Source organism: Amblyraja radiata, chromosome 27 (genome assembly GCF_010909765.2).
Source record: "Amblyraja radiata isolate CabotCenter1 chromosome 27, sAmbRad1.1.pri, whole genome shotgun sequence".
Classification (NCBI taxonomy): Eukaryota; Metazoa; Chordata; class Chondrichthyes; order Rajiformes; family Rajidae; genus Amblyraja; species Amblyraja radiata.
In genome coordinates this window covers 959,253-979,971 of record NC_045982.1, presented here as the reverse complement: position 1 = coordinate 979,971, position 20,719 = coordinate 959,253, and the positions used below count along the sequence as shown (strand labels likewise).

Here is a 20,719-nt window from a genome sequence, read left to right as displayed (position 1 = left end):
CCACTCACTGCTGGCTGGTGCAGCTGCCACCCACACGCTGCCTGCTCCCATCCACTCACTGCTGGCTGGTGCAGCTGCCACCGACACGCTGCCTGCTCCCATCCACTCACTGCTGGCTGGTGCAGCTGCCACCCACACGCTGCCTGCTCCCATCCACTCACTGCTGGCTGTTGCAGCTGCCACCCACACGCTGCCTGCTCCCATCCACTCACTGCTGGCTGTTGCAGCCGCCACTACACGCTGCCTGCTCCCGTCCACTCACTGCTGGCTGGTGCACAGCTGCCACCTACACGCTGCCTGCTCCCATCCACTCACTGCTGGCTGGTGCACAGCTGCCACCCACACGCTGCCTGCTCCCGTCCACTCACTGCTGGCTGGTGCAGCTGCCACCCACACGCTGCCTGCTCCCATCCACTCACTGCTGGCTGTTGCAGCCGCCACTACACGCTGCCTGCTCCCATCCACTCACTGCTGGCTGGTGCAGCTGCCACCGACATGCTGCCTGCTCCCATCCACTCACTGCTGGCTGTTGCAGCCGCCACTACACGCTGCCTGCTCCCGTCCACTCACTGCTGGCTGGTGCAAATAGTTCCAAACTAGATCGATGAATTAATAGCATTGCATGAAGCATGGTGCAATAGTAGTTGTAGGAAGGAACTGCAGATGCTGGTTTACACTGAAGATAGACACAAAGTGCTGGAGTAACTCAGCCGGGACAGGCAGCATCTCTGGAGAGAAGGAATGGGCGACGTTTCGGACCCTTCTGAGTCTGACAGAGAAACGTCACGCATTCCTTCTCTCCAGAGATGCTGCCTGTGCCGCTGAGTTACTCCAGCACTTTGTGTCTACCTTCAGTGTAAACCAGCATCTGCAGTTCCTTCCTACACGTTCCCTCTAAAACCTTTACTATCAATATATCCGTCCAAATATTATGAACACATTAATGAGAATGTCTTTTGAGGATGGTTTTTTACTCAGGATTCCAGCATCTGCCACCTCATGAGATTTTGTTGAATTTTTGTTCCAATTTCCTTTCAGAGTTCCGGGCCCTTTTGTCAGAGTGCGACTTCCAGAGGAACGAGTGGAGGAGGAAACAAGGTTAGAGCGAGTGCGTGTGTAGGAACTGCAGATGCTGATCTACACCCATTTCAGAATAATACTGTTTTAAGCCGATAACTCGACACTAGCACTGGCAATAAATAAATAAACAAACAAACAGTGCAGCTTTCCAGCCCCTTATCTCATTGGCCACGCTCGGCTGCACATCGATGTCAATCTGGTGGCACCGGGGTCCGGCTCCGGTAAACAGCGATGGCGGGTGCAGCCAGGGAACATCTTTGGTTACTTGCAGGCTTCAAAAGTCAAAACTCAGGGGTAAGTAGGAAAGTGCAAAGATATTTGAAGTTGGCAAGGAGCGCATGGCTAGGGGTAGAGCTGATAATCTTGCTACAAACCTACTGTGTCGTGCTGTTAAAACGCTCTTCCATCTTCCTCTAGTCGTGGGGGTGGGGGAGGGGCCTCACAAGTGGAATAGCCGAGGGTCTCTCTTCATCTAAATCTGGCCCTTAATATGGGGCCCATAACTGCTCACGTCTGGCACTGTTGTCATTGGCAGCTTTTACTGCCCCCTGGTGGGTGTCCTGAGCTGTGAAGCAAGCAGGCCAAGGATGGATGGGGCAGGGAGGAGAGTAAACTCATCTGGTCAACAGCCAGTTAACAAACCCAGAGCATTGGCAGTGGGTCATGGCATCAGAGAAAGGGGGCATCCTGTTCCCTCCCTGACAGAAATGAGACGACCCGTCAGGCTTATATATATATATATACAGAACCAGCTGGAAACACTCACTGGGTCAGTCTGCATCTGTGGGAAGAGAAACAAGGTCTGCTCTTACCCTCACCCTCACCCCTACCCCTGCCCACCCCCCTCTCTCCACACACCACCCTCTGCCCCTCACCCCCACCCTTATCCCCCTCTGTCCCCACTCCCCCCTCCCCCCTGCGTTCCCCACCACCACATTTCAAAGTTTCACTCTTTCTGCATTTTTTATGACATTAAAACTCCAAAACCTCTCCATTCACAACTGCAGGGCCTTATTTCGAGAAGTACCTGTCCTGGGTGGTGACAGATGACTGTGAGACCCTGCTCACCTGCAAGGTATGAACAGGTCCTGTGAAGGACCATTGCTGACGTATAATCTTCAGGTAATCCAGGTTTGATATCTGTCTGCTCTGCCCATTCAACAGGTGACCAACACCAGGTGCCAGACCCAGGTCACATGGAGCAAGGATGGGCAGCCACTGACCCAGCCGACCTATGACCCCAACACAGGCACCAGCGCCCTCGTAATCCCACAGGTGTGGCACCCATGACCTTTGACCCTCCCTGTTCCTGACCCTTGTTTAAATTATGGATAATGTGCTTGCTTTAATGTAGTTATTGTCACGTGTACCGAGGTACAGTGAAAAGCTTTCTTTGTTTCGTGCCAACCAGTTAACGGAAAGACTATACATGAGATACAGCGTGGAAACAGGCCCTTCAGCCCACCGAGTCTGTGCAGACCAATGATCAGCCCGTACACTATTTCTAGACGACACACTAGGGACAAGTTACAGAAGCTGATTAAGCTACAAACCCGCACATTTTGGAATGTGGGAGGAAACTGGAGAAAACCTACCTGGTCACGGGGAGAACGTGCAAACTCCGTACAGTCAGCACCTGTAGTCAGGATTGAACCCGGGTTTCTGGCGCTGTGAGGCAGCAACTCTACCGCTGCGCCATCCTGCGCCACAAATGCAACGCTGAATAGGTTCTCTGACACTTTCATATCCATGTTGCTTGTGGCTTTTAGCTCAATAGATGTCCCTCATGGCCTGATGACCATTATCTGAACTGTAGGTAGATAAAAATGCGGGAGAAACTCAGCGGGTGAGGCAGCATCTATGTTTGGTTGTTGCAGTCTTCAGGTGACGTTTCGGGTCGAGACCCAGAAAGCATCTATGGAGCGAAGGAATAGGCGACGTTTCGGGTCGAGACCCTTCCGGGTCTCGACCCGAAACGTCACCTTTTCCATCGCTCCATAGATGCTGCCTCACCCGCTGAGTTCCTCCAGCATTTTTATCTACCTTTGATTTTTCCAGCATCTGCAGTTCCTTCTTAAACACTATCTGAACCGTAATCATGAACCTTTGCAAGATGACACAACAGACTACAGATGCTGGAATCTTGAGAAAAACACAAGGTGCTGGAGGAACTCAGCGGATCAGGCAGCATCTCTGGAGGAAATGATTGACAAAGTCTTGGGGCAAGTTCCTGAAGAAGAGCCCTGACCCAAAACGTTGCCTTTCCCTTCCCTCCACAGTTGCTGCCTGATCCGCTGAGTTCCTCCAGCACTTTGTGTTTTTTTACTCAAGATTCCTGCACCTGCATTCACTTGTGTCTCCAGAGCACGTTGACCATATCAGACAAACCACCATCCCACGGAGAGACTGGTAGAGGGAGATCACACGGCAGGAAACCCCAGCCTCGGTTTTCCAGGGCGGTTTGTTTTCGAGGTTACAACGTTATTTCTCTTCTAGATCACCAAAAATGAAGAAGGAGTTTACAAAGTTGTGGTATCTGATGAGAGAGGAGAGGACACCAGTGTTCTGAAGATACTTGATCAAGGTATAAGCTCACAGGTCATAGGAGCAGAATAAGGCCATTCAGCCCATCAAGTCTACTCCGCCATTCAATCATGGCTGATCTATCTCTCCCTCCTAACCCCATTCTCCTGCCTTTTCCCCATAACCCCTGACACCCGTACTAATCAAGAATCTATCTATCTCTGCTTTAAATATATCCATTGACTTGGCCTCCACAGCCGTCTGTGGCAATGAGTTCCACAGATTCACAGACTATCTGACCTCAGAGGCTGAGGGGTGACCTCATTGAGCTGTACAAGACTACGAGGGGCATGGATAAAGTGAACGCTCACTCTTTTTCTCAGGGTAGAGGATTCTAAAACTAGAGAGCACAGGCTGAGGGTGAGAGGGGAGAGATTTACGAGGGACCTCAGGGGCAACTTTTTCATTCAGAGAGTAGTGATTCCATATCTGGAATGCGCTGCCAGAGGAAGCTACGGAAGTGGGAACAATTGTGACTTTCAAATGACATTTCCAGAGATATATGGATAGGAAGGATTTAGAAGGATATGGGCCAAATGCGGGCATGTGGGCCTAGCCCAGTATGCCCAGTATGCTAACTTAGTTGGTATGGACACGTGGGCCGAAGGGCCCGTTTCCGTGCTGTACAGCTCTGTGACTATTAAAATAAAATGTAATATTATTTCCTAATGAGCTTTGGTGGGAACATCAGGAGCATTTGTTGCGTTAACTCTGCCTCTAATTTGTTGCAGTGTTTGACGACATTCTCCGGGAAATCTGCACTATTGCTGGTGAGTACTTTTAAATGAAAGAACATCTTGCATTTCACTAGCGCCTTTCTGTCTCTGGATATCTCTGTAATCAACCAGTCAAATGCTGTTGCTCTATCACCATGTTTTATCGAAGTATCATTCATTCATTCATTCATTCATTCATGTTTGTGCTGGTCACATTCACGCCAACTTGAGCCAGTGATCAATATTTCCCCCCAGCCCCTGGATGAGGAAATCTCTCCACACCCGATTTACTGAAAAAAACTTCAGGCGATGGAAATCTGAAATAAAATGCTGCCATGCTAGAAACACCAGACCCGTTGGACAGTGTATGTGTTTGAGCAGGGACCAGGGTTCATGACTCAGATCAATGGAAGGACACACTTGAGAAGAAAGGTCCTGACCCCAAACGTCACCTATCCATGTTCTTCACAGATGCTGCCTGACCCGCTGAGTTACTCCAGCACTCTGTGAAACGTCACCTATCCATGTTCTTCACAGATGCTGCCTGACCCACTGAGTTACTCCAGCACTCTGTGAAACGTCACCTATCCATGTTCTCCACAGATGCTGCCTGACCCGCTGAGTTACTCCAGCACTCTGTGAAACGTCACCTATCCATGTTCTCCACAGATGCTGCCTGACCCGCTGAGTTACTCCAGCACTCTGTGAAACGTCACCTATCCATGTTCTCCACAGATGCTGCCTGACCCGCTGAGTTACTCCAGCACAATTGTATTATTTCTGGTCCATTTATTGCTGGTTTGAATGAGTAACTCCACAAGATGTTTTTCCAACTTTCTCCATCACAAACTCCATCAGTCTGAAGATGGTTGAAAATGATTTATATTCTATGAATCATCCTGAACAAAAATGTAGACACAAAAAAGTTGACATGCTGGAAATACAAAGTGCTGGAGGAACCCAGTGGGTCAGGCAGCATCTGCGGAGGAAACGGACAGACCGCATATGGGTTGGGAACTTTCTTCTGAAGATGGGACGCGACACGAAACATCACCATCTTTTTTCTCCAGTGATGCTGCCTGACCCGCTGAGTTACTCCAGCATTTAGTTTAGCTTAGTTTAGTTTAGTTTAGAGGCACAGTGTGGAAACAGGCCCTTCGGCCCACTTAGTCTGCACCAACCAGCGATCCCCGCACATTAACACTATCCTACACACACTAGGGACAATTTTACATTTTCACCAAGACAATTAACCTACAAACCTGCACGTCTTTGGAGTGTGGGAGGAAACTGAAGATTTCGGAGAAAATCCACGCAGGTCACGGGGAGAACGTACAAACTCAGTACAGACAGCACCCGTAGTCAGGATCAAACCCGGGTCTCTGGCGCTGTGAGGCAGCAGCTCTACCCGCTGCGCCACCGTGCTGCCTGTATCTACCACTGTTAATTACCTGTACATCTTCTCCCACAGGTTCTACAGCTTCGGATCTAAAGTTGCAACCAATGGCCGAGGGAATAAAGATTTACTCCTCACTGAAATACAACATGGACTATATGAAGAAATCCTGGGCCTTAAAGTGAGTGGCAACTCTGAGTAAACTCCACAAATACTTGGAGTGAAAATTAAATAAAACATTAGCTGGAGAAGAGGGGAGAGGAGGGAAAGAATCTCGCTCAGTATATGAAGGGAATGTGGAGCTGACAGCCAGGGGGTGATGAAGGGGGAACCTCATCAAATGGAGGAAGACTCGGACAGCCAATAAATCTCCCTTCTTACCTGTGTCCAGCCAACACCAGGCTGCTCAGCACTCTAATCTGCCACTGCTCACCTGTGAAATATCTCACCTGTGCAACATCTCACCTGTGCAACATCTCACCTGTGAAACATCTCACCTGTGAAACATCTCACCTGTGAAACATCTCACCTGTGCAACATCTCACCTGTGCATCATCTCACCTGTGCATCATCTCACCTGTGCATCATCTCACCTGTGAAACATCTCACCTGTGCATCATCTCACCTGTGAAACATCTCACCTGTGCATCATCTCACCTGTGAAACATCTCACCTGTGCAACATCTCACCTGTACATCTCACCTGTGCAACATCTCACCTTGCATCATCTCACCTGTACAACATCTCACCTGTGCAACATCTCACCTGTGCATCATCTCACCTGTACAACATCTCACCTGTACAACATCTCACCTGTGCATCATCTCACCTGTGAAACACCTCACCTGTGCAACATCTCACCTGTGCAACGTCTCACCTGTGCAACATCTCACCTGTGCAACATCTCACCTGTGCAACATCTCACCTGTGCAACATCTCACCTGTGCAACATCTCACCTGTGAAACATCTCACCTGTGCAACATCTCACCTGTGCATCATCTCACCTGTGCAACATCTCACCTGTGCATCATCTCACCTGTGCAACACCATGAGAACACCCTGTGGCTATAACTAACATGTGGTCCTTTCTTCAGCAATAAGACCCTGGAGTCTCAGGACAGGAGGAGGATTGGATCAGATAATCATGAGGTTTGGCTTCAGATCTTCAACCCGACAGAAGCAGACAAGGGAAAGTACACGCTGGAGATGTTTGTGGGGAAACTGACACACAAACGCGAGCTCAACTTATCACAGAAAGGTAACTGCGCGACCAAATATATTCCTAGATGTGGACAAACTATTCCATGTCTACAAGTTGTTCGACTGTGGCATATTTAGTGCAGTTTAGTTTATTGTCACGTGTACTGAGGTACAGTGAAAAGATTTGTCATGTGCTAACCAGTCAGCGGAAAGACAACACATGTTGGGAAGAAGATGTTGACCTTGGAGGGAATGTTCTGCGTATTTCTTAAATTGATATCTGGACTTATAAAGGTATAATTATATGGAAAGATGAGATGTTCAGGGGTTGTTTTCTTTGAAATTTAGACTCATTGAGTGAAATGTTCAAGATTTCTCCAAAACATTTTTTTTTAATGTAATGACATTACATTTTGATGAGATGTAAAAATCTGATCGTTTAACAAACACTCTGTTTTCATCTGAGATTGGTGGATTTTTCATGAGCAGAACTGTTGAGGAATACGAGGAGAAAGGTTAGATCACAGATGAATGGAGACACAAGGAAATGCAGATGCTGGAACCTTCAGAAAAAACACAAAGTGCTGGAGGAACTCAACGGGTCAGGCAGCATCTGTGGAGGGAATGTTTCATTTCAGTTTAGTTAATGTCGCGTGTACCGAGGTACAGTGAAAAGCTTTTGTTGTGTGCTAACCAGTCAGCGGAAAGACAACACATGATTACGTGTATGTGATGGATAGACCCTTCTTCAGATCCAACCCAAAACTTTGTCTGTCCATTCCCTCCACAGATGCTGGCTGACCCGCTGAGTTCCTCCAGCACTTTGTGTTTTGCTTCAGGTTCCAGCATCTGCAGTTCTTCGTGTCTCCATTTATCTGTGATCTAATCTTTCTGAGTTCCTTGTGGTTAGATCACAAATTATCTGTGGTTAATGCCAGGACAGTTTGAGGAGCTAACTGACCTCCTCCTGGCCTGATGCTCTGAATATTATTCGATATTTCTCTTAATGTTCCATTTGTTGGTTTTATTTTCAGTGTTTGATGAAGCTATTGCTGAATACCAAAGGCTGAAGTAAGATTCTGGTCACGGCTTTCACTTATGCATGGAACTATGTTCATTGGCTGAGAGCAGCTTATTGTCTGTCTGACACCGTTAATACCATACAGGCCGACTTCCAATGTGTTTCTTCGTGCTATAAATATACCACGGAGATCGAATGGCACTTACCTTGTTTTACAAGTCATACAATTATGGAGTCATACAGCACATAAATATGCCAAAGATGCTAGAGTAACTCAGCGGGTCAGGCAGCATCTGTGGGGAACATGGATAGGTAGGTGACGTTTCGGGTCGGGAACCTTTCTCAGCTCCAGGGACTTGAGGGATAAAATCAAGGCTGCAAGTTGTCACAGTGAGGATGAGAGCATCTACAATGCAGCAGAGTGCCTGAGTAACACCGCATTTAAAGACTTTAGCTCCCTCCAACGTTACTGCAGCTGGGGTCCAGATGAACAGAGTAACAGACCATGATACCTCCAGCAGATATACCGGACACGTAACAAAGATGGAAAGGGTCCAGAGAAGATTTATGAGGATGTTGCCAGGGCCTGAGCTATTGGGAGAGGTTGGGGCAGGCTAGGATATTATTCCTTAGAGTGCAGGAGGCTGAGGGATGATCTTACAGAGGTGTATAAAGCCATGAGGGGGATAGATAGGGTGAATGTATAGTATTTTATCCAGGGCGGGGGAGTCAGGAACGAGAGGACAGATGAGAAGGATTTACTTGGAACCTGAGAAGCAACATTTTCACACAGAAGGTGGCGAGTGTATAGAACCAGCTGCCAGGGGAGGTAGGTGAGGCAGAGACGATAACAACACTTGGACAGGAAAGGTTTAGAGGCCAAACACAAGCAGATGAGAGGAGCTTAGATGGGGCACATTGGTCGGCACGGACCAGTTGGACTCGTGTCTGTTTTGTTCCGCATTTTCTTCAGAAATAACAACCTACATGTATGTATAAAATGTAGAATCAATTCATCAATGAAGTTCCTGAATTTTATTGCATTTCTCTTTCAGGCAAGCAGCATTTGCAGAGAAAAGTAAGTCGGTTCAACCACTTGTAGCTGTTAATGTTAATGTGTGGTGCTTACACTTGGCCATTGTCTGACTTTGGGGTTCCCCCGTGTTGGGGCCACTGCTCACTGCTCCCTGAGACTGAGGGACAGACTGCCATGGCTAAAGGTGCGATACCTGGCCAGGTGGGGACTGTGGGCTTCAGGCACTGACAGGTGGCGTGTGTCCCTCTCCAATAGTCCCGACCTTCTGTGTGTGTTCTGTGTGTGGGCGTCTATCAGAGCCTTCAATCCAAAGTCCACAACCTGACCAGATAGTTGTGACAGTCTGTTCTTCAGCTTCATAGGACGGCACGCTGGTGCAGCGGTAGAGTTGCTGCCTCAAAGCGGCAGAGACCCGGGTTCGATCCTGACTACGGGTGCTGTCTGTACGGAGTTTGTATGCCCCCCCGCCCCCTCCCCATCCTATACACTATTTGAAATATCAAATTCACTGCCAACATCCCGTCTTGTTCCTTCAGACAGAGCTAAGGTGGCCAAGGGTCTCCCCGATGTTGTTAATGTCATGGAGAACAAGGTAAGGAGCGTGTTGTACGACTTTATGACCCTAGGTATATCTGACATTTTGGCCTTCATTGTAAAGGGTTAAAAATAGTGATGTTTTGTTACAAAATAAAACCACAGTGCTGGAGTAACTCAGCGGGTCAGGCAGCATCTGTGGAGAACATGGATAGGTGACGTTTCACAGAGTGCTGGAGTAACTCAGCGGGTCAGGCAGCATCTGTGGAGAACATGGATAGGTGACGTTTCACAGAGTGCTGGAGTAACTCAGCGGGTCAGGCAGCATCTGTGGAGAACATGGATAGGTGACGTTTCACAGAGTGCTGGAGTAACTCAGCGGGTCAGGAAGTGCTGGAGTAACTCAGCGGGTCAGGCAGCATCTGTGGAGAACATGGATAGGTGACGTTTCACAGAGTGCTGGAGTAACTCAGCGGGTCAGGCAGCATCTGAGAAGAACTTGGATAGATGACAGTTTGGGTCGGGACTCGTATTCATACCTAAGGATGAAATGAGGAGGAATTTCTTTAGTTAGAGTTTGGTGAATCTGTGGAATTCATTGCTGATGGCTGTGGAAGCCAAGTTAATGGATCTTTTAAGGTGGAGATAGACGTATTCTTGGTTAGTACGGGTGTCAGGGGTTACGGGGTGAAAGCAGGAAAATGGGGTTGAGAGGAAAAGATAGGTCAGCCATGATTGAAGGACAGAGTAGACTTGATGGGCCGAATGGCCTAATTCTGCTTCTACAAATGAACTTAGAACGTAACACTGTCAGAGTGAGGCCCAATACAAATTGGAGGAACAGCACCTCATATGTTGCTTGGGCATCTTACACCCCAGCGGCATGAACATTGACTTCTCAAACTTCAAGTAACCATTGCTTTCCCTCTCTCTGTCCCGCTCCCATCCTAGTTCTCAGACCAGTCTGAATGTCCTCCTGATTAAATCTTACATTGTGCGCCTCGTTGTCAACTTCCCCTAGCTAACAATGATCTATTCTCCATTTTCCTCATCTTCTCCCCTTTGATCTCTCATTTTCACAACAAACCCTTCCATATCTCTCATTTCCCTCTCCCCTGACTCTCAGTCTGAAGAAGGGTCTCGACCCCATTCCTTCTCTCTGGAGATGCCGCCTGACCTGCTGAGTTACTCCAGCACTTTGTACCTGTCCACGTTCTCCACAGAGATACTACCTGACCTGTTGAGTTACTCCAGCACTCTGTGTCTATCTCCGGTGTAAACCAGCATCTGCAGTTCCCTCCTGCACATTTTAACTGCTGTTTTGTTTGAGAATTAAGGGCCAGAAGTTTAGGGGCAACATGAGGGGGAACTTCTTTACTCAGAGAGTGGTAGCTGTGTGGAATGAGCTTCCAGTGGAAGTGGTGGCGGCAGGTTCGATTTTATCATTTAAAAATAAATTGGATAGGTATATGGACAGCCATTGATGATCAGCCATGATCATATTGAATGGCGGTGCAGGCTCGAAGGGCCGAATGGCCTACTCCTGCACCTATTTTCTATGTGACTATGACAGGAAAGGAATGGAGGGTTATGGTCTGAGTGCAGGTAGATGGGACTAGGTGAGAGTAAGTGTTTGGCACGGACTAGAAGGGCCTGTTTCTGTGCTGTAATTGTTATATGTTATATGATTATATGGTTTGTTGTGTTCCACAGGCTCTGTACTTGTCCTGTACTCTCTCCGGAGATCCTTCCCCTGAGGTTTGTTGGCTGAAGAACGACAAGGAGGTGGTATCCAGTGACAACTGTCAGGTCACAGTTGACAAATCCTCCGTCACTTTCAGCATCCAGAAGGTCACGTCTCAAGACTCTGGCAGATACACTCTGTTGGTCAAGAATAAGTATGGCTCAGAATCTGCTGTCATCACTGTTGGCGTGTACAAGTGTGGTGAAGAGGCAGCAAAGCAATAACTGCCCACATTTGTTACAAACATCCATATCTGGATCAGTGATAGAGGTGGAGTGAAGATTATTCAATGTCACATGTACCAACAACAGAACAGTACAAGTCTTACTTCCTGCAGATCAATAGGTCCATAAACACACAGATAAATATCTAATAATCAATGTTGCAATAAATTAATAAACCTAACAAAATAGCACAGAAGTCTGCAATGCAACCGAACACACAGTCCTTAGAAGATCCTCGCTGCTGAGGTTAGTGTTGTGGTGTCTTCAAGAGACAGATGATTGCCGGCTCTTGAATTCCAATAGATAACATTTTAGTTTGTGGTGCTGTTAATGATTTAATTATAACGTTAGTTAATGTAGAAATTACAGCTCTGGTTTTGAGTGGCGTAGGAACCAAACTGAAGAGATTGTGGAACTCGGAATGTGTTGAGATTGTCGGACTTTGCTGACATATAACACAGGGATTGGGTGCAAGGATGTTGTGACAGTCACACAAGAACATAGAAACATAGACAATAGGTGCAGGAGTAGAGGCCATTCGGCCCTTCGAGCCTGTACCGCCATTCAATATGATCATGGCTGATCATCCAACTCAGTATCCCATCCCTGCCTTCTCTCCATACCCCCTGATCCCTTTAGCCACAAGGGCCACATCTAACTCCCTCTTAAATATAGCCAATGAACTGGCCTCAACTGCCTTCAGTGGCAGAGAATTCCACAGATTCACCACTCTCTGTGTGAAAAATGATTTTCTCATCTCGGTCCTAAAAGACTTCCCTCTTATCCTTAAACTGTGACCCCTAGTTCTGGACTTCCCCAACATTGGGAACAATCTTCCTGCATCTAGCCTGTCCAACCCCTTAAGAATTTTGTAAGTTTCTATAAGATCCCCCCTCAATCTTCTAAATTCTAGCGTCTGGAATAGATGTCTGGAATTGCTACTGGAGAAGGTGGTGTAACTGATACTATTCTGCAGGGGGACATTACTGGGAGAATCAATGGGGGAGAGTCTAGCTGGGGGTGTGGTGTCGGTGAGTCTGTCATCTTGTTGTTTGTGGTTCTGCCGTTTACAAACTGTGACCTCTCTCTATAAGTGGGGCAGGGTATCGACCCCACACCTTCTCATCACTCCCTCGCCCCAACTCCGCTCTGTGGAAAGCGGGGATAGAGGAGGGGCGAGGCTGTGGGCAAGGAGGAGAACATCCGCACAGCTCCAGCCCTGGGCTCAGGGGTGAGGGTGGACCAGGGGTCCCATAGGGGCTGGATGCGTGGTGGGTGGTCTATATACCAACCCCACCGGGTCAATGTGAGATCCTGGCCAGACACACTCCCACAGCTCACACTGAATGACCACTCCTACAATCTTACCAAATAAACCTCATTCAACATAAAACTTTGTGATTTTATTGCTGTATTTATTACTGTGATGCACAGTTGTCAGAACAGTGGATTATCCACAGATTATTCTGCCGTTTATTTTAGTTTATTGAGGTGGACAAGACCATGAGGGGCGTGGATAAAGTGAACACTCACAGTCTTTTTCATAGGTTAGATGATTCTAAAACTAGAGGGCATAGCATTTTACAAATATTGGATAGAAACATGTAAACATGGAAACATAGACAATAGGTGCAGGAGTAGGCCATTCGGCCCTTCGAGCCAGCACCGCCATTCAATATGATCATGGCTGATCATCCAACTCAGTATCCCGTACCTGCCTTCTCTCCATACCCTCTGATCCCTTTAGCCACAAGGGCCACATCTAACTCCCTCTTAAATATAGCCAATGAACTGTGGCCTCAACTACCTTCTGTGGCAGAGAATTCCACAGATTCACCACTCTCTGTGTGAAAAATGTTTTTCTCATCTCGGTCCTAAATGATTTCCCCCTTATCCTTAAACTGTGACCCCTTATTCTGGACTTCCCCAACATCGGGAACAATCTTCCTGCATCTAGCCTGTCCAACACCTTAAGAATTTTGTAAGTTTCTACGAGATCCCCCCTCAATCTTCTAAATTCTAGCGAGTACAAGCCGAGCCTATCCAGTCTTTCTTCATATGAAAGTCCTGACATCCCAGGAATCAATCTGGTGAACCTTCTCTGTACTCCCTCTATGACAAGAATGTCGTAGGTACATGGATAGGATAGGTTTAGAGGGATGTGGGCCATGTGCAGGCATTTTGGTCAGCCTGGGCAAGTTGGGCCGAAGGGCCTGTTTCCACACTATGTCTCAATGGCTCTATGATTCTAGAGGGCACAAGCTGAAACTGAGAGGGGAGAGATGTATGAGGGACCTCAGCGGCACCTTTTTCACTCAGAGGGTGGACCATATCTGGAATGAGCCGTTAGAGGATTGAAATAGATACAACTAATTATTTTAAAAGACATTTGGATAGAAATATGGAAAGGAAAGGGTTTAGAGAGATATGGGTCAAATGTAGGCAAATAGGACTAGCCCAGAATGCCCGCTTGGTTGGGTTGACGGACTTGTTTCTGTGCTGTCTGAGTCACAGAGACAGAGACATAGCTACTGTAGATCCATATCTCACAGTCCAGTTTCCTCTGCCACTGAGATCTTCCTATAGCGCAGCCTAACAAAGCACAAAATCTGTTTGTTTGTGCACGTCGGGTTGATTGCATTAGTCAAAACAGGGTGGACCACGTGAAGGTTGCAATCTCCCAGCCCGCCCCTGAGATGAAAGTGACCTTGCTTCTTCCAACAATGGCCAGCAGGGTTTTGACTCCTAAGGTTATTCACCGCGCATGTAGATTAGATTAGGCAAGAGGGGACTCTGGTAGTAGGCAGTGAACTTGGCTTCAAACGCCGGTGAATCACCCCTTACTCAGCATGTACATGTCACAAGGAAACAACATTAAAAATGTTTGATAGCGAGTGTGTAGAAAGGAACTGCAGATGCAGGTATATACGGAAGATAGACACAAAGTGCTTGAGTAACTCAGCGGGCCAACCTTGTCAGCGCCAAAACGTGGTGACATTTGTGTATTGCCTAGATGAAGTCTGCTGTGTGATTTTACTGAGTTGTATGCAACAGAAAACATTTCACTATACATACGTGGCAATAAGAATCAATGAATCATTTGGTCAGGCATCATCTGTGGAGAACATGGATAGGTGACGTTTCACAGAGTGCTGGAGTAACTCAGCGGGTCAGGCATCATCTGTGGAGAACATGGATAGGTGACGTTTCACAGAGTGCTGGAGTAACTCAGCGGGTCAGGCAGCATCTGTGGTGAACATGGATAGGTGACGTTTCACAGAGTGCTGGAGTACTCAGCGAGTCAGGCAGCATCTGTGGAGAACATGGATAGGTGACGTTTCACAGAGTGCTGGAGTAACTCAGCGGGTCAGGCAGCATCTGTGGAGAACATGGATAGGTGACGTTTCACAGAGTGCTGGAGTAACTCAGCGGGTCAGGCAGCATCTGTGGAGAACATGGATAGGTGACGTTTCACAGAGTGCTGGAGTAACTCAGCGGGTCAGGCAGCATCTCTGGAGAGGAGGATTAGGTGCCGTTTTGGGTTGAGACCTTTCTGCAGACTGGTCAATCATACAATGATTATAAATCAGATAGGCTGTGGGCCGAGCATCAAAAATGTGTCTAGAATTTAACTTTTGTGACCCATGTCTCGGAATTAGATGAAATTTTGCACAGATTTAAATAAAATATAATTGAGAATGATGTCATAACTCGTCAGTGTCAAAAGTTGCACATTAATTATTTAAACTAATTAGAAAATGAGATTGAAACAGTAATCGCCATCTGGTGTCCAATGTCCACATTACACCATGGGCAGCCTAATTCCGTGCTGCGATCTATTTAAACCGTATATTACCATAACATATGTATATATATATGACTGTAATCATATATAATGATGTATAATTATATTATATAAAAATAATATAGTGAATATAATAGCGAGAGTGTATTTTGAATGAGACTCCTGAACCAGTCTAATTAATGGGTGAGGGCAGTTCCTGTGGGTTCCCCCGTTTACTGAACCCCACTGACTGCCAGTGTGCATAGTGGGGGTCATGGCCATAGTGGGACTGGGGCAGTGCCAGGCTGGGGGAAGGCTAAGGCATCTTCCACTGACAGGAAAATGCCTAGCCCTAACCCCCCCCCCCCCCCCCTTGCAGAGCTGCCCACGGCTGGAGCTGGAGCTGGAGCTGGAGCTGCTTTGGGACCGGGTGCGGGCTCCGTACGTGTGGCCCCGTAGCTCATCCACCTCGGCCAGCATGCCCTTCTGGATCATCGTGGTGATGATGGTGGGGAGCCACACTTACATTGTTCCCAATTGGGGAAGTCCAGAACAAGGGGTCACAGTTTAAGGATAAGGGGGAAATCTTTTAGGACCGAGATGATAAAAACATTTTTCACACAGAGAGTGGTGAATCTGTGGAACTCTCTGCCACAGAAGGTAGTTGAGGCCACAGTTCATTGGCTATATTTAAGAGGGAGTTAGATGTGGCCCTTGTGGCTAAAGGGATCAGAGGGTATGGAGAGAAGGCAGGTACAGGATACTGAGTTGGATGATCAGCCATGATCATATTGAATGGCGGTGCTGGCTCGAAGGGCCGAATGGCCTCTACTCCTGCACCTATTGTCTATGTTTCTATGTTTCTATGCCCTGCACGCCACCCAGGCCGCCTTCAGCACCCCCATAGCGCCGGCTCCATCAGTTCGCCCGCTCGCCCGCTACAACACCGGCCGTCCGACAGCCCAAACAACCACTCACAGCACCCACCGGCCATCTGACCACTCAGTCCCTTGCAAGGGGTGACATTGAAACAGGAGATGTGGAGTCAGTATGGATTGAATTATGGAATTGTAAGGGTAAAAAGACCATAATGGGACTAATCTACAGGCCCCCAAACAGTAGCCTGGACATAGGGCGTAAGTTGAATCAGGAGTTAAAATTGGCATGTAGCAAAATTAATGCTGTGGTTGTTATGGGAGATTTCAACATGCAGGTGGACTGGGAAAATCAGGTTGGTACTGGACCCCAAGAAAGGGACTTTGTAGAGTGCCTTTGTGATGGATTCTTTGAACAGATTGTATTGGAGCCTACCAGGGAGAAGGCAATTCTGGATTTAGTGTTATGTAATGAACCGGATTTGATAAAGGACCTCGAGGTTAATGAGCCATTAGGAGGCAGTGACCATAACATGGTCAGGTTTAATCTACAATTGGAGAGGGTGAAGAGTCGATGGGAGGTGTCAGTGTTGCAGTTGAATAAAGGGGACTAAGGGGCCATGAGGGAGGAGCTGGCCAAAGTTGACTGGAAAGATACACTAGCAGGGATGACAGTGGAACAAAAATGGCAGGTATTTCTGGGAATAATACAGAAGGTGCAGGATCAGTTCATTCCTAGGAGGAAGAAAGATTCCAAGGGGAGAAAGGGGCGACCATGGCTGACAAGGGACGTCAGGGACAGTATAAAAATTAAAGCGAAGAAGTACAACGTAGAAAAGATGAGCGGGAAGCAAGAGGATTGGGTAATGTTTACAGAACAACAGAAGATAACTAAAAAGGCAATACGGGGAGAAAAGATGAGGTACGAAGGTAAGCTTGCCAAGAATAGAAAGGAGGACAGTAAAAGCTTCGTTAGGTATGTGAAGAGGAAAAAATTAGTTAAGACCAAAGTTGGACCCTTGAAGACTGAAAAATGTGAATTTATTATGGGGAACAAGGAAATGGCAGATGAGTTGAACAGGTAATTTGGATCTGTCTTCACTAAGGAAGACACAAACAATCTTCCTGATATAGTAGTGGCCAGAGGATCTGGGGTGACAGAGGAACTGAAAGAAATCCACATTAGGCAGGAAATGGTGTTGGGTAAACTGATGGGACTGAAGGCTGATAAATCACCAGGGCCTGATGGCCTGCATCCCAGGGTACTTAAGGAAGTGGCTCTAGAAATCGTGGATGCATTGGTGATAATTTTCCAATGTTCTATAGACTCAGGATCAGTTCCTGTGGATTGGAGGGTAGCTAATGTTATCCCACTTTTTAAGAAAGGCGGGAGAGAGAAAACAGGGAATTATAGACCAGTTAGCCTGACATCGGTGGTGGGGAAGATGCTGGAGTCAATTATAAAAATGAAATAGCGGCCCATTTGGATAGCAGTAACAGGATCGGTCCGAGTCAGCATGGGTTTACGAAGGGAAAATCATGCTTGACTAATCTTCTGGAATTTTTTTAGGAAAATGGACAAGGGAGAGCCAGTGGATGTAGTGTACCTGGACTTTCAGAAAGCATTTGATAAGGTCCCACATAGGAGATGAGAGGGCAAAATTAGGGCACATGGTATTGGGGGTAGAGTGCTGACATGGATAGAGAAGTGGTTGGCAGACAGGAAACAAAGAGTAAGGATTAATGGGTCCCTATCAGAATGGCAGGCAGTGACTAGTGGGGTACCACAAGGCTCGGTACTGGGACCGCAGCTATTTACAATATACATCAGTGATTTGGATGAAGGGATTCAAAGTAACTTTAGAAAATTTGCAGATGACACAAAGCTGGGTGGCAGTGTGAACTGTGAGGATGATGCTATGAGAATTTAGGGTGACTTGGACAGGGTGGGGGAGTGGGCAGATGCGTGGCAGATGCAGTTTAATGTGAGGTTATCCACTTTGCTATCAAAAACAGGAAGGCAGATTACTATCTAAATGGCATCAAGTTGGGAAAAGGGGAAGTACAACGGGATCTGGGGGTCCTTGTACATCAGTCTATGAAAGTAAGCATGCAGGTACAGCAGGCAGTGAAGAGATCGAATGGCATGTTGGCCTTCATAACAAGAGAAGTCAAGTATAGGAGCAAAGAGGTCCTTCTGCAGTTGTACAGGACCCTAGTGAGACCACACCTGGAGTATTGTGTGCAGTTTTGGTCCCCTAATTTGAGGAAGGACATTCTTGCTATTGAGGGAGTGCAGTGTAGGTTTACAAGGTTAATTCCCGGAATGGCGGGACTGTCATATGTTGAGAGAATGGAGCAGCTGGGCTTGTACACTGTGGAGTTCAGAAGGATGAGAGGATATCTTATTGAAACATATAAAATTGTTAAGGGTTTGGACACGCTAGAGGCAGGAAACATGTTCCCAATGTTGGGGGAGTCCAGAACCAGGGGCCACAGTTTAAGAATAAGGAGTAAGCCATTTAGAACGGAGAGGAGGGAACACTTTTTCTCACAGAGAGTTGTGAGTCTGTGGAATTCTCTGCCTCAGAGGGAGGTGGAGGCCGGTTCTCTGGATACTTTCAGGAGAGAGCTAGATAGGGCTCTTACAGATAGCGGAGTCAGGGGATATGGGGAGAAGGCAGGAACGGGGTACTGATTGGGGATGATCAGCCATGATCACATTGAATGACGGTGCTGGCTCGAAGGGCCGAATGGCCTACTCCTGCACCTATTGTCTATTGTCTATCCACTCAAGTGTCCCTCAGTCCCTCAACATTGGTCAGTGTCCGGTGCTCCCTCAATGACCCTCAGTGTGGCAGTCCCTCAGTGACCAACTGACCCTCAGTCCTTCATTCCCTCAGTGACCAATTGTCCCTCAAAATCTTCCTCAAGTGTCCCTCATCTCCCTCAGTGTCCGGCTTGGCGCCAGTGTGTGTGTGTGTGTGTGGGGGGGGGTCACGCGGGCTCGTGGCCGAAGCGAGCGGACAATCGCTTTGCACGAACTGTCCTTCGCGCGCTGGTGTTTGGCGCTGACGGACAGCGGTCTCCGCCAATCGGATGGACTGTCCAGCCCATGGCCCAACGCCGTGGCCGGAGCGAGGTCCAATGGTCATCGAGGGGGGCGGGACATGGCGGTGTCTATAAAAGGCGGCGCTGTCCAGGCGGCGTCCGCAGTGGCCGGAGAAAAACCTCGACGCGCGCCCCGCACCGCGAGTGGACAGCGGCGGCCCCCGCCCGCCAGGGATCCTTCAAGACACAACCCATCGCTATGGTCATCCCACTGGTCAACGAGGGTTCACCGGCCGGACCGGGTCTGCGTTCCGGACACGACGAAGGGTCAAGGCCAAAGACATCGCCCCTCTCCCCCAATTTAATAAAATATCCCCTCAGGGGTCAATCCTTCCTTCCTTCCCACCCGCCCTGTCCACGAAGTCGCTGACCGACGGGCCGAGTCCCCTTGAGGAGCGAGGGGTGAGTATGAAGGGGGCGGGGAGTCTCTTTCTTGGGTCATTCTGCTCCAATGATGGTGTTCGCGGTTACACTCACCGGCGCTAAGTCCCCGCAAGTCCAGCTCCGCGCAAACATCTACAGGTCAGGTTGGCTCCGAGTAGATCCAGCGCCCGTGGACCGCTCTGCGAGCAGCCTTGAAGACGATGGCGTGGGAGGGAGACCGCGACCGAGATGTGCTTCCAGACCGAGATCTTGTCGGAGATCGACGAGGTTAAATCTCCTCGGTAAGAACAAAAAGCTGGAGGAGCTCAGCGGGTCAGGCAGCATCTGTGGAGGGAATGGACAGACGATGATTTGGATCGTGACCCTTCAAGACTCCATTCTAGCCTCCAACTGGTCAGTTTCCGAGGACAGCAGGTAGCAGAGGTCGATGGTCACCATGGATGGAATGACACAACGTTGAAGATCCCAAAGGCCAATCTTGCTCCAAGTTCTCTGTGACCTTCCACAGTTATTGAGGAGCAACCTGGCTGGATTTCTTGTTGCCCTAGATCTCCTCCAGATGGTGTGAAGGGGGGAACATGAAACATCTGCCGACTGATGTGGCCGCCAGCTGTTTGCGAGGAACTCTCCCTCCGAAGAATTGCAGGAAAATGCCACTGGGGCAGATGATGAGTCGGAGCCGGACGAGTCTGACAAATTTCTTGAACGCCGTGGCAGTGACCATAATATGATAAATTTTTATCTACAATTTGAGAGGGAGAAGGGTATATCGGAGGTGTCAGTATTACAGTTGAACAAAGGGAACTATGGAGGCATGAGGGAGGAGCTGGCCAAAGTTGACTGGAAAGATACCCTAGCAGGGATGACAGTGGAACAACAATGGCAGGTATTTCTGGGAATAATAAAGAAGGTGCAGGATCAGTTCATTCCAAAGAGGAAGAAATATTCTAAAGGGAGTAAGAGGCGACCGTGGCTGACAAGAGAAGTCAGGGATAGTATAAAAAGTATAACAGCAAAGATGAGCGGGAAG

The 20,719-nt window shown here is 48.0% G+C and overlaps 1 protein-coding gene across 1 annotated transcript in view; it reads left to right on the top strand.

The window, feature by feature from the left end:
- The window catches only part of LOC116988284 (myomesin-3-like), a 47,229-nt gene extending 35,335 nt beyond the window's left edge, over positions 1-11,894 (top strand). Inside the window, exons 26-36 of the mRNA XM_033044840.1 lie at positions 1,039-1,098; positions 2,088-2,155; positions 2,245-2,355; positions 3,577-3,664; positions 4,395-4,433; positions 5,851-5,956; positions 6,871-7,034; positions 8,011-8,047; positions 9,053-9,075; positions 9,570-9,625; positions 11,281-11,894. Coding sequence (XP_032900731.1) covers positions 1,039-1,098; positions 2,088-2,155; positions 2,245-2,355; positions 3,577-3,664; positions 4,395-4,433; positions 5,851-5,956; positions 6,871-7,034; positions 8,011-8,047; positions 9,053-9,075; positions 9,570-9,625; positions 11,281-11,535 — 1,007 coding nt within the window. The 3' untranslated portion in view covers positions 11,536-11,894. The remainder of the gene's footprint in view (positions 1-1,038; positions 1,099-2,087; positions 2,156-2,244; positions 2,356-3,576; positions 3,665-4,394; positions 4,434-5,850; positions 5,957-6,870; positions 7,035-8,010; positions 8,048-9,052; positions 9,076-9,569; positions 9,626-11,280) is intronic.
- Positions 11,895-20,719: the final 8,825 nt, after the last annotated feature.